This window comes from Scyliorhinus canicula, chromosome 4, assembly GCF_902713615.1.
Source record: "Scyliorhinus canicula chromosome 4, sScyCan1.1, whole genome shotgun sequence".
In the NCBI taxonomy this organism is placed as follows: Eukaryota; Metazoa; Chordata; class Chondrichthyes; order Carcharhiniformes; family Scyliorhinidae; genus Scyliorhinus; species Scyliorhinus canicula.
The window spans coordinates 40659824-40672369 of NC_052149.1; the positions used below are offsets into that span (position 1 = coordinate 40659824).

At 43.6% G+C, this 12546-nt stretch overlaps 1 protein-coding gene across 2 annotated transcripts in view; it reads right to left on the reverse strand.

Annotated features, from left to right (window-relative positions):
• The window catches only part of zswim5 (zinc finger, SWIM-type containing 5), a 272952-nt gene extending 266282 nt beyond the window's left edge, over nucleotides 1-6670 (reverse strand). Inside the window, exon 1 of one of the 2 annotated variants that reach the window (XM_038794096.1) lies at nucleotides 6151-6670. In XM_038794096.1, coding sequence (XP_038650024.1) covers nucleotides 6151-6562 — 412 coding nt within the window. In that variant the 5' untranslated portion in view covers nucleotides 6563-6670. The remainder of the gene's footprint in view (nucleotides 1-6150) is intronic. The other variant, XM_038794097.1, reaches the window with a different exon arrangement.
• Nucleotides 6671-12546: the final 5876 nt, after the last annotated feature.

The window sequence follows — 12546 nt, forward strand, 5'->3', positions numbered from 1 at the left end:
AACCTGCTATTCAATGTGATAATACATTTTTATTTTCTACTTTCAAATGTCAGCTGGCCCACGGTGCTTTTATCTCGAACAATTGGAATATTTCAACTAAATCCTGTCTAATATATTACAGTAGAATTTCCTCTTCGGGTATATAAAATGAACCAGGGAAATCTGGCAGCAATTTGCAATGCTAAAAAAAATTCTTGATGATTTAAGGTGGTGCAGTTTTATTAATGCAGCTGAAAATGTGATTATGAAAAATAAGCAGATACATTCAGACTGTCTAGTTCACTATATGTAAATAAACCGATTTTAAGTAACTGAAAATGTTTTAAAATATGCAGAAACTAATTACTGCACAAACAATCTGCTAAATGATTCGAAGCAAACTAATACTTTTAATATTGCTGAAAAGAGACATGCTATCAAAGCTTTTTTCCTTGCATTCGTCAGGACCGAAGCAAGAATGCCAAATTTCAACGGGAACCACAATTTACACAGAAAGAGAAAATGGATGATGATTGGCTGGCAAGTCAGCCCCGATAGGTCTAGATATTGCCATGGCAAACGCAAATTGTCCCTCATGTTATTGTTAATTCAAAAAAGCTGCAATGTCTGGTCATATTTTGTTTGACTGCAGAGGACAGGCCCCTTTATATATATGTAGCTTCTGGCAAGCACAAGTGAGCTAGATTGTGAGCCTGACTGATAGGAATTACACTAACAACCAATTTAAGATTATCACACTCGGGATCGTTCAGTAAATACTGCCCAATCACATCTAACATGAAGTAGAGTTTTGCAAACTTGGTTTGGTTGAGCACAGCCAGTACTATGCCAATTGCGAACTGCCAAATGGAGATACAATGTTTGATATGGTCGCCACAGTGATTAATTTCATCTGAGGCTGTGGTCAGCTTTCTGGATGGGACCGGCTTCAACACTATGTTTAATAAACTATCACAAAAAATCTTAGAACCTCAATTTGTGCTCAACATAACTCATTGTTTTTCTGGTTTTGCTTGGGCAACAGGTCTGAAAAAACAAATAGTGCAACCTGGCAGAAACTCCAGGCCACTGTATCCAACATGTGTCTTGCACATATTCTCATAATTTGTGTCATTATTATGCTTTCCAGATAGATGACTGGGACAGATACACCGGATGTTTACCGCTAGATGATAAAACTGTAGCAGCCATCTACAGAAGTTGAACATGTACTGTTAGGCACTTCCATAACTTTAAAACAAACCCTGCAGACACTAAACCATTGCTTCATATCAGATATAATGCAAAATGTTCAACTGTGAAAAATTTAGGCTTTTCGAGTAATAAAAGTTGAAAAGTGCACTAGTTATGAGTACTTGATTGTAATTTAATTACATTTTCAGGTAATTATTTTACTCAACATTAGTAAGATACCTCAACAACACCTGTAATATGGAAATGTTTTATTTAAACTATTGTAAATTCAGTATTATACACATCTTCACTACAATAAACAATGTGGGCATGACAAAAGGATCTTATCTTGTATATTTACAAATGTACTCGTAGATAATACCAGCAATGAGTCTAAATTGACAAAATTCTGAACTTGAATTTACTCCATTATTGGTTGCTTGCAGCTCCCATCTTTTTTTAATTTGTGCTTTATGTATTACCTCTTTAGCTTTTTTCAAAAAAGACTAACATTTCTATTTTCTCACACCCTCCTGATATTAATTACTGTCATTAAGTTCCTTAAGTTCCCCTGTTAACAGTCCTCTAAGAGAATCTTACAGCATTAAAATCATTCAGCACTAGAAAATCTTTTTAGCTTCCAAAAACGTTTTCTTTCCAGATAAAGATCTCCAAAATTATCCACTTCAAATTTACAGTCCTGTGATGAATTCTTGTTATTAACATATAGAACCGAAGAACACTGGTTAGTGTACTTGCAAATATATGGTCTTCAAATGAATCAACGTGAACTTTCATTCTGATACAGAAATGCACCACCTTAACATTGGAGCAAGTTATATTTTCAATTGTTTAGTGCTTTAAATAATTCATAACTTCTTGGGTCAATTCAAACTTAACCACATATTTCTGCATGTTCCAATTTACTGAATAGTTTGTGCATAAATTGCATTTCCTGGTAGTAAATATCTTGAAAGTTTTCAGAAATGCAAAAAGCAAGATGAGGTGACCTCTAACCGATGAGGTGACCCAAAAACTATTCTCAAAACCAACAACAAAAAGAAAAACTTGCATTTATATAGCACTTTTCACAAACACCAGATGTCACCAATTACTTTACACAATGAAGTATGTTTGAAATGTAGTCACTGTTGTAATGCAAGATAAAAAGATAATCTCTGGAGAATATTATTCTTTCTCAGAATCGTTCGTACAAGAGGAAAGATTTCTGTAACATTCTTATTCAGAATGGATATCCTGGACTAGACTTCAGCACAGGCCTAACCAGTGCCCCTAGGGAAACCTCCATAATAGCATAAATGTAAACATACTATATTTATCTACAGTACAATTTATGCTTAAAATTCAAAGTATGAAATACCATCTACAACACTATTTGCATCCAAATGATTAACACAAGTATTTACAAATTTAAGTTTTGTTTACACAAAATAAATTCCTTCAATGGCTCAACAAGTTCACTAAGTAAATAGCTGTGGCACGTTCAATCGCAAAATTGCACAGTATTAGGTGAACTCAGTCAGGGAGCACCACATTCAGCTCCTGCACCTCTAGGTTTGGAAAGGGAAAAATCAGCCACTCCTGATTACTATTCAATGGTCCCTACTTGATATGTGTGGACATTGAGGTCTGACTATGACCTCCACCCACTTACAGTCAAATAGTTTGCCAATTCCCAATGTCAGGACAAATACATGGCTACTCAATGAGATACTGGACAGCAAAGTTTCTCACTAACCATACAGTGCAAGATGTGAAAGTTCACACTAAAGGAGAGAGAGAGATAAAAAAGCTATTCTTACAACTATGTTTTGATGTGTCCATCTATGGGAAATATAGCAAGAGAAATCTAAAAGTATCTGCTAACTCATTAGCTTCTAATATTTTGAGCAAATAGTTTAATTATTTAAAATTAATTGATGGAGCCATGACTACCCAAGAAATCTGGTGAAAATGCAAACCAGGTTTCTTACAAATTTAAAATAAAAATTGTCCGCTTTCACCATTTACCCCTTTGAAGGAATAAATAAAGCAAGCGTTATTTCTTCAATAAAAAGCAAGTAATGCTTTAAATTTTACGAATTAGTTCTTTACTCTTCTAAATATGCTCTGGACGGGATTACTTGCAAACGATAACCTAACACTACCCCAGAGTGCAGTGGATGCAGGGACTTGGAGTACAATTAAACAGGAAATAAAACAGATTTTTAATAGGTTGAAGAGTTATGGACAACGGGCAGGAAAGTGGAGTTGAGGACGAGAGGAGATCATTCATGATGGTATTGAATGGTAGAGTAAGCTGCAGTGGCTGAATTCCCTAATCCCGCTCTGGGTTTTTATATTCTTATGCAACAGGAAAACGAAGTCCACAAAATCATGTCATCCAGAGGGATTTTTAAAAGCAGACCAAGGCAGGTCAGCAGCACGGTTCAATTCCCGCACCAGCCTCCCCTAACAGGCGCCGGAATGTGACGACTGGGGCTTCTCACAGTAACTTCATTTACGCCTACTTGTGACAATAAGCGATTTTCATTTAATTTCATTCATTAAACTTATTTGTTATTAAAAATTAGCGAGTTTGCATTAAAATTAAGCAATAGGTTCAGAAGAAACAAGGAATTTGTTTATAATTAAATTCTAAGTTCAAAACATTGATCAGTTTTTGCAATCTGCACATGCAATCTGCATATGTAGCTGAGAAACCAAAACACATTTTCAGTTAAACTATGAACTGCTTCTTTAAAAAAAAATTGCCCACTTGGATGTATTAATAAGAGTAATGGTATAGAACATAGAACAGTACAGCACAGAACAGGCCCTTCGGCCCTCGATGTTGTGCCGAGCAATGATCACCCTACTTAAACCCACGTAACCCGTATACCCGTAACCCAACAATCCCCCCATTAACCTTACACTACGGGCAATTTAGCATGGCCAATCCACCTAACCCGCACATCTTTGGACTGTGGGAGGAAACCGGAGCACCCGGAGGAAACCCACGCACACACGGGGAGGACATGCAGACTCCACACACTTCCAAACCGGATTCCTCTGTTTGCTTGAATTTTAAAAATATATCATTCGCAGGCAACAATCCATTCGATTAAATACGGCCGAACCTCTCCAAAAATTGATCGCAATTTCAAACGCAGGAAAAAAACAAATTTTGATTTTCGCCTCCTTGAACCGCTGGAAAGCGAAAAGCGCAATCTTCGAGGAACCCACCCTTTTGTCAATCTGCTTTGAACAAGCTGGTCAGCATGGAACCTCAGGTGGCAAACTTCCAAGTTGTGAACTCGCCTACCTGGCTTCACGGAAGCACAAGAGCCGATGCAATGCCGTTAAATTAGCTCCAGCAACAGACACCGCCACTCCGGACTCAAATCGCAAACAACTTCAGTGACCACTTCAGATTGATGGCAAAATAAAAAGCAAAGGACATAAACCTTCCTGCCCCCTCCTTCGTGCAGTTCCTGCCTTCGGACGTACAATATATTAATAATTAAAAAGTCAGGACAGTGTACAAGTGCAAACATGATGCAGGAACCGTGCACTTCCAAATCAAGTCGTTTCACCTCTCCTGGTTCATACTGCGGCACTTTAAATGCAAGAGCACGGAATTAAGAAAGAGTTTGCAGGATAGATATATTGTAAAGGTGCAAAGAAAAAGCTTAATGGCAAAGTTCTTGCAAAAGAGGTCAGGTTGGCCTTTTCTATCATCAGTTTCTGGTAAAGCGCAGGAATAAGGGAAACAATTTATTAAGTCAAAAGCGGCAATTGTAACAAAAAAAAGTATAGAGCCTCGGGTGATGTATCATCCCCGGATTTGGCTCAGTTCTCTACTGTCTGTGGGAATCAGAAGAAAGGTGAAAAAAATCGCTTTCGGTAGATGCAAATATTCAACCGGGAAACGCGTCAAAACATTTCGGGAAGGACAAGCTGATCGGTGCGTGATGGCAAAATGAAAACAAACAAACGAGAAGCAACGGTCAGTCTTTTACCACTCTTTCCCTTCCAAGCTCCCTTCCCCCGCCCCCTTTTCCCTTGGCATCACTACAGAGAGAGACGATCCTTATTATGGAAATTGCCTGGCTCGCTTTCTCTCGCTCTCTCCCATTTCCCTTTATTCCTGGTTTCGCTTTGCTGGTTACTGGTCATTTCCGGGGGGGGGGGGGGGGGGATTGGAAATGTTAGCTCTCTCCAAAATCAACATACTGTTAAATTGAGTCGTGACTGCCTGCGTTCCCCAACCGAAATGTTAATAGCTGTCACCGTACGAACTTGTTCCTGTTTATGGATGCTGGATTGGCATTTCCCCCCTCCAGTCAAAGAACATTCCTGACGGGCAACTCGATGCGTTATCCTTTCTGACAGCTCAACACAATTAAAATCACTGCCGATTTTGTGGGCGCCTTAAAAACAAAAACAGCGAACTGGTTTTGTTTTGTTTGTTTCCTTAAAGCTGTAGTCAAATCAGGCGAGGAAAAATATATCCCCGATCTTAACTGAATTACTGTAGCGTACACCTTTCACTCGGACCACAGCGCCGCTTTTATTGATCTCCCCGCCCTCTTCTGACCCTAAATCAACACCCCCCTCCCCACCCCTCTAAACCACTCTTCCCACGATTTAACACAAACACACAAATCGGCATCGACGAAAGGCTATTAATACATCCTTTTGTGGTCAGAACACGGCGGGCTGTTTTGTCTCAAATTTACCTCATCGGCTAAAGCCAAAGCCTGTAAAGATAATTCCATACAGCAAAAACTATTCAAAATGTTTGAGAGGCAAAAGTGGGGATATGTTTTGCAGACAGTTGAAAAAACATTCCCCTGTGTGGGAAAGCAGGCAGTTCAAACGGAAGTGTCACTGGACCGAATCCATTTTTGTGGCGATTGTGTTAATTATACCCCCCCCCCCTTTCTTTATTTTTCTTTTTTGAATCTCACTCACCTACTTGAAGAACATTTTCCACGCAACCGCTCTCCAGCAGTTTAATACCTCTCCTGAACGGGAGACGATTCTCATCGTCCCCGGGTATGGACGCGCCTCCTGCCGCCGCCGCGGCGGCTGCCGTCTCCTCGGGAGAGTAGTAGTTAAAGGACGAGTACATGCAGATCTCCCTCTCGTTCCTGGGGAAAGACCAGTAAACAATTCGCCTCTGGACGGGCTCGGGGATGCGGGAGAAACGTTCCTCCACTTGCTGAAAGGGCCACTTCTCCGCCACCATTTTAGCGCTGGCGTCCAGGAGAGACTCCGGCTGGTGGGTTCTCCCGGTCGGTGCAGGTTTCTGGGACGACCTGGAAGCGGGGAAGGGCCTAGAGCAGAGACGCTTTGCGGTCAGCTGAGCTCTGTCCTCCGCCATGCTGCTCCACAGTATCGGAGAAGGGAGGGGAGGGGGATGGGGAAGGGGGGGTGGAGTATCCACCGGGCAGCCCGCACCGCTACAATGTTGCTTCTTTTTATTAACACAGCATTCGAAACCTCCACACTCCGCACAGCGCAGCCGAACCTGCCCGCTGCCCCCACCCCCTCCTCACCCCCATTGGCTACAGCTGACTGACCCCGCCCCCTCAACCGCCGCTCCCCCTCTCCATTGGTCAATACGGACGTCAATCATATCGGAATGACGGACGGCACCTTCGCCTGCCTCTCGGGCTGGAGGCCTGCCCCGCCCCTCCCTCCCACTCGGGAGCCGATTGGTTCGCCTGCGCTGTCAATCACGCCTCCCCCCACACGTCACAATCGGTGTGCCGCCCTCCCATGCCATATAAGGAGCGGGGCTGAATGAGGAGCCGGCTGTCACGCGGGCCGAGGTCATGCCGCACAAAGAGGTGCTGTGAGTGCGACTAGTTCCAGCCCAGTCAGGGGACTTGTGACAGCTCGAGAAGCCGAGGAAATCCTGGCCCTTTCCTTTAACCCCCCGGTGATCCTGGCGCCTGTCCGGCTTCTCTCCTTTGCTGCGTGACTTCTGGAGGTTCACCACTCAAGTGATTCTCCAGCTATGCTTTTGGGAGCAGCACTCCCACGTCTGGGTCAGAAGCTTTGTGGGTTCAAAAGTCCAGGCTGACGCTCCCGTGTGGCGCCGAGGGAATGCTGCCCCGTCAGAAATGCTGCCTTTTGAACGATCCCAGGGCACGAGTTGAAGGAAGAGCAGAGGAGTTACCGCAGGCGCCCTGCCCTGAACAATATTCATATCTCAACATCACAAAAGAGTTTTCTGCTCATTGCCGTTTGTGGGAGTTGATTGTGCACAAATTGCCTAAGGTTTGCTGCAAATCTGTTTCATGGCTGTAAAAGGATGTCCGGAGATTGTGAAATGCACTATAGAAATAAATGCTTTTTTCCCCCTGAGTGTTCCCTGCCTCCCGAATCATCATCACCCACGCTCACATACAGGCAACGTTGTAGATTTTTATGTTTCGTATCATGGAAGGCACATCGCATGTCCACTTTAACTGGGGGGAAAATGCAAGCAGTCTTCTCATTTGAGGAATTTACATTTCAATCCAGTAAGATTGCCGTCCTTTCCCAGCCCTCCGTGAAGCTTTTGAAAACTTGGTACGGTTTCCAGTGGTGGCTGAGAAATTCCCAACATCTATTGGGTGTCAGTCTTGGCTCATTGATGTCACTCTCACCTCGAAAACAAAGTTGTGAGACTTCAGAGACTGAGCACATAATTTAGGCTGACACTTCAGTGCAACCCTGAGGAAGAACTTGCAATATCAGAGATGTGATCTTTACAATGAAATGTTAAACCGATGCGCCATCTTCCCCTCGGGTAGACATGAAAAACTAAAGCTAGGGAATTGTCCTGCTGTCGGCTCCAGTAATTCCACTAAAACAGATTGTTTGGTCATTTAATTCATTTCAGTCTGCGGAATTTTACTCTGTCTCTCCTATGTCACAACAACATAAACCCCATTTTAGGTCTCTAATTGGCCCCACTCCTTTTGTTATTGAAATGCCTGAAGAAGATTTTTGGATTTCTGTAACTAAGTACATTTCTTCTGCACTCTGAAGTGTGGTACTCCGATTTGAATGGGGTCTACCCAGTAGTTTATGAAGATTTGGCATAACTTTCTTGCTTTTGTACTCCCTGCCTCTTTTAATAAAGCAAAGGACTCCATATGCCCATTAACAGCCTTTACAAGTCATCCTACCATCTTCAAATATTTCTGTGCTTCCACCCATTTCACCAATCTGTCTGCCCTCCTGAAATCTGTTACTGTCCTTCACATTATTTAATACATTTCTGAGGTTTGTGTCATCTCAAAATTTTGAAATTATGCGCAAGTCACTAATACATATTAAAAAGAGTACTTCTTGGCTGTAATGCTAAACCATTCAGTCTAAAAGCAACCACCATTACTCCTCTCTGCTTCCTGTTTCTTGCCCACTTTCATATCCACACAACCACAGTTCTGTTAATCCCACAAACTTTAATTTTGCAACCATCTGTATTGAGGAACTTGAAAGTCCATACACACAGCATAAGCTGCTCAACCTAATGTCTATATAGAGTTCAGAATCAGTGATTTGCTGCCAGAAATGGGAACTCATTTAATTCTTTTTTAACCCAGAAATATTGCAGTGCTTTCACTTTTATGAACATTTTGTTTAAATGCTGAGGAAATAGCCCCCTCCAATTGCCTCAGTTGGTAAATTAATATCTATACAATTCAAGTTTGATTCCCAGGCTTTGCTGAATAAACTTAGGTGGGATAGTACAGGCTGATACAATTGGCCTCAATACCACAGAACTTTGGATGAATTAGCTTGGTTCCTGCTCCCGATCACACTCCAGTGACCCTGCATAAAGGACATATGTGGGCCTTGGGTCAAACATGAATTAGGCAAGATATAATGCCACTTTGCAAGTGATTTATTGAAAGGTAGTCAGGAATGTATGCTACTTTGTTTGTGTGAGTGGTTCCTCCTGAATACAGCAGAGCCATGTACCCCTTGTATAAATGACTATTATTCCAACTACCTTTTTCATTCAATTGGACATAAAGCACATTGGATCCATCTGAGATTATGAAAGGTGATATATAAATGTGTTTTTAGGTTTTTTTTTCTCACTTCATGGGGAAATGACACAGAAAAGGAGTTGAGGCTGGCATAGTTCAGCCATGATCGTACTGAATTATGGGGAGGGGGCAGGCTTGGAGGTCCTGGTGGCCTACTCCTACTTCTATTTCTTGTGTTCAGTTATTCCAGTAACTTCAATGTTTTGTATCTTTAACTCACATATTAACGATACCAGATACCCAACCCAATTACGGATAGTGAATCCTGTAGCTCATTTCAGGTCAGTCCTGGATCTCAATATTACAAAAGTTATACCATCCCAGGAGGAACTTTGCATAACTTGGACATTGGCTGACAGTTGGCATCTGTAGATGCAAGAACTTTAGCTCTGGCGCCATTTTAATTGGCTCTTGTTTGTTCAATGCCACTCTTTACACTGTTTCCTTGAAAGGATGAATGTTTTAGAGGGAACCTAATAAAGGAGCAGAAACTCTTCAGCCAACAGCCATTAATTTATGAGGTCATGGTTCATCTGCATTCACCAACATTGGGGAGCATAAATGATAAAACAGCCTGCAAAATTCATAGTCTAGGATCTTAAATGAAAAATAGCTCATTGGGCAGTGTATTGGAGAATATTATTAGTCTCAAGTCTGGAAGCGAATCGAAGCACAATTACAATGGTAACATCACTGAATCACTCTAGGTTAACGGCTGTATTTCCATTTACGTTTATTTAAGCTCTCACTTTTTGACATCAATAAATCCACCGGTCAATGTCCCAATGGGCTCTGATTGCTCAAAGGAACAGAGTTTTACATTTACAAAATCATTGTGCAGGATGGCATGGTGGCACAGTGTTTAGCACTGCTGCCTCACAGTGCCAGGGACCAGGTTCAATTCCAGCCTCGGGTGATTGTATGGAGTTCGTACATTCTCCCCGTGTCTACGTGGATTTCCTGCAGGTGCTCTGGTTTCCTCCCACAATCCAAAGATGTGCAGGCTAGGTGGATTGGTCATGCTAATATGCCCGTAGTGTCCAAAAGGTGAGGTGGGGTTCAAGAGATAGAGTGAGGGACTGGGCCTTGGTAGGGTGCTCATTCAGAGGGTCAGTGTAGACTTGATACACTGTAGGGATTCTATGATTTTGAAGTTTGATAGTATGTGAAGAGTAGGCAGGTTATACTTCAGTTGTACAGGGCACTGGTGAGACCACATCTGGAGTACTGTATACAGTATTGGTCACCTGATTTAAGGAAAAATATAACTATATAAGCAGTTCAGCGACCAGACTAGGAATGGGCGGGTTGTCTTGTGAGAAAAGATTGGATAGGTCAGGCTTGTATCTATTGCAGTTTAGAAGAGTAAGAGGTGACTTGATTGAAACCTTTAAGACCCTGAGGGGTCTTGCAGAGTGGATGCAGAGAGGACGATTTCTCTTTTGGGATAATCTAGAACTAGGGGTCAGGGCTTAAAAATAAGGAGTCACTCAATTAAGCTAGAGATAAAGGGAAACAATGGGCCGGATTCTCCCCTACCCGGCGGGGCGGGGGGTCCTGGCGGGATGGAGTGGCGTGAACCAGTCCAGCTTGGGCCGCCCCAAAGGTACGGAATCCTCCGCACCTTCAAGGGCCAAGCGCTCACCTTTAGGGGCTAGGCTCGCGCTGGAGTGGTTGGCGCACCGCCGGCCGGCAGGAAAGGCCTTTGGCACCATGCCAGCTGGGGCCGAAGGGACTCCGCCAGCCGGCGGAAGTCCGCGCATGCGCGGGAGCATCAGCAAAGGTTGATGGCCGACGCGGAGGGGAAAGAGTGCCCCCACGGCACGGGCCCGCCCGCGGATCAGTGGGCCCCAATTGCAGGTCAGGTCACCGTGGGGGCACCCCCCAGGGCCAGATCGGCCCACGCCCCCCCCCCCCCCCCCCCTCCTCCCCAGGACCCTGGAGCTCGCCTGCGCCACCTGGTCCACCGGTAAGGGAGGTGGTTTAGTTCACGCCGGCGGGACCGGCATTACAGCAGCGGGACTTCGACCCATCACGGGCCGGAGAATTGCCGGGGGCGGCTTGCCGACTGGCGCGGCGCAATTCCCGCCCCCGCCGAATCTTCGGTGCCAGAGAATTCAGCGGCCAGCGGGGGCGGGATTCACGCCGCCCCCCCCGGCGATTCTCCGACCCAGCGGGGAGTCGGAGAATCCCGCCCCCTCTCTCTCAGAGTGTTTTTGAGTCTCTGAAACTCTTCCTGAAAAGACAGTGGAAGAGTCTATGAATGGACAGAGCGAGATAGATTCTTGTTAACAAGGTTAACGGGAGTAAGCAGGAATGTGGAATGGTTATAATCAGATCCACCGTGATAGGCCGAGTGGCCTACTCCTGTTCTTAATTTGTATTTTCGTAAGTAAGTTTTACTATCAAATATTAGCTGTGACAGCCGTCCTTTAAGAATAGCCAGAGCAGAGACACTTTCACTTGGAGTGGGAGATCCTTTTCATTCCACCAGAATGATGTTAACTCAGTCACTGATGCTCTTCCCAGGCTTCTGGAGTTCTTTTGAGCGTGATGACTAGCTATGTAGTGTCTCTTGCCTTCACAACTGTCATACTGCAGTGGGATTCAGAGCACTGAAGCTTTCAAATGAGGCTCCTCCTACTACCATTGACCCATTTCAGGAACATCAATAGACCAAGAGTGAGATCCGAAGAAAGAGTTGTTTAAAGCTTTAATAGGTGTTAATTAAATTGCAGTGCCATGTGAAAAATCACATTCCTCTTAAGCAATGTCTAGAGGACCTGGAAAGTGAGAACAGCACTTTGCTACCACATTTACATGCTTTGACATTGCACAAAAAGATTGTAACGGTTGGTTACATTCCCACACCCTCCTTCTGAATGCTCAACATACATTTGAGTCTAACAAGGAAGAGAGAGAATAAATGGGACAGAGTAGGACAAAGTAAACATAAAATCCCATTACTACCCCTTCTGGAATACAAGGCTGCATGAACAAATAAGGATTTTCTTTGACTGTTCCCCATTTGTCGTGTCCTGTAAGACAAACCTGCTGCAAGTAGGATGGTTTGATTGTCTGGACTGGCTACATAGAGACCAAGGTTGTGATTTAACCACCGTGTTGCGCACAGCAAGGATCTGGGCGCGCTGGTTAAATAACGGGAAATGCCAAAATCTGGTGCGAATCAGTTTGCAATCTAATCGGCCCCCTTCAGTTGGCGAGTTCTGGATCACGCCCAAATCCGGCATGCATGTCATTGACCCCAATTAACATCGATTTGCATATCATTAGCGAGATTGAAGTAGAACATAAC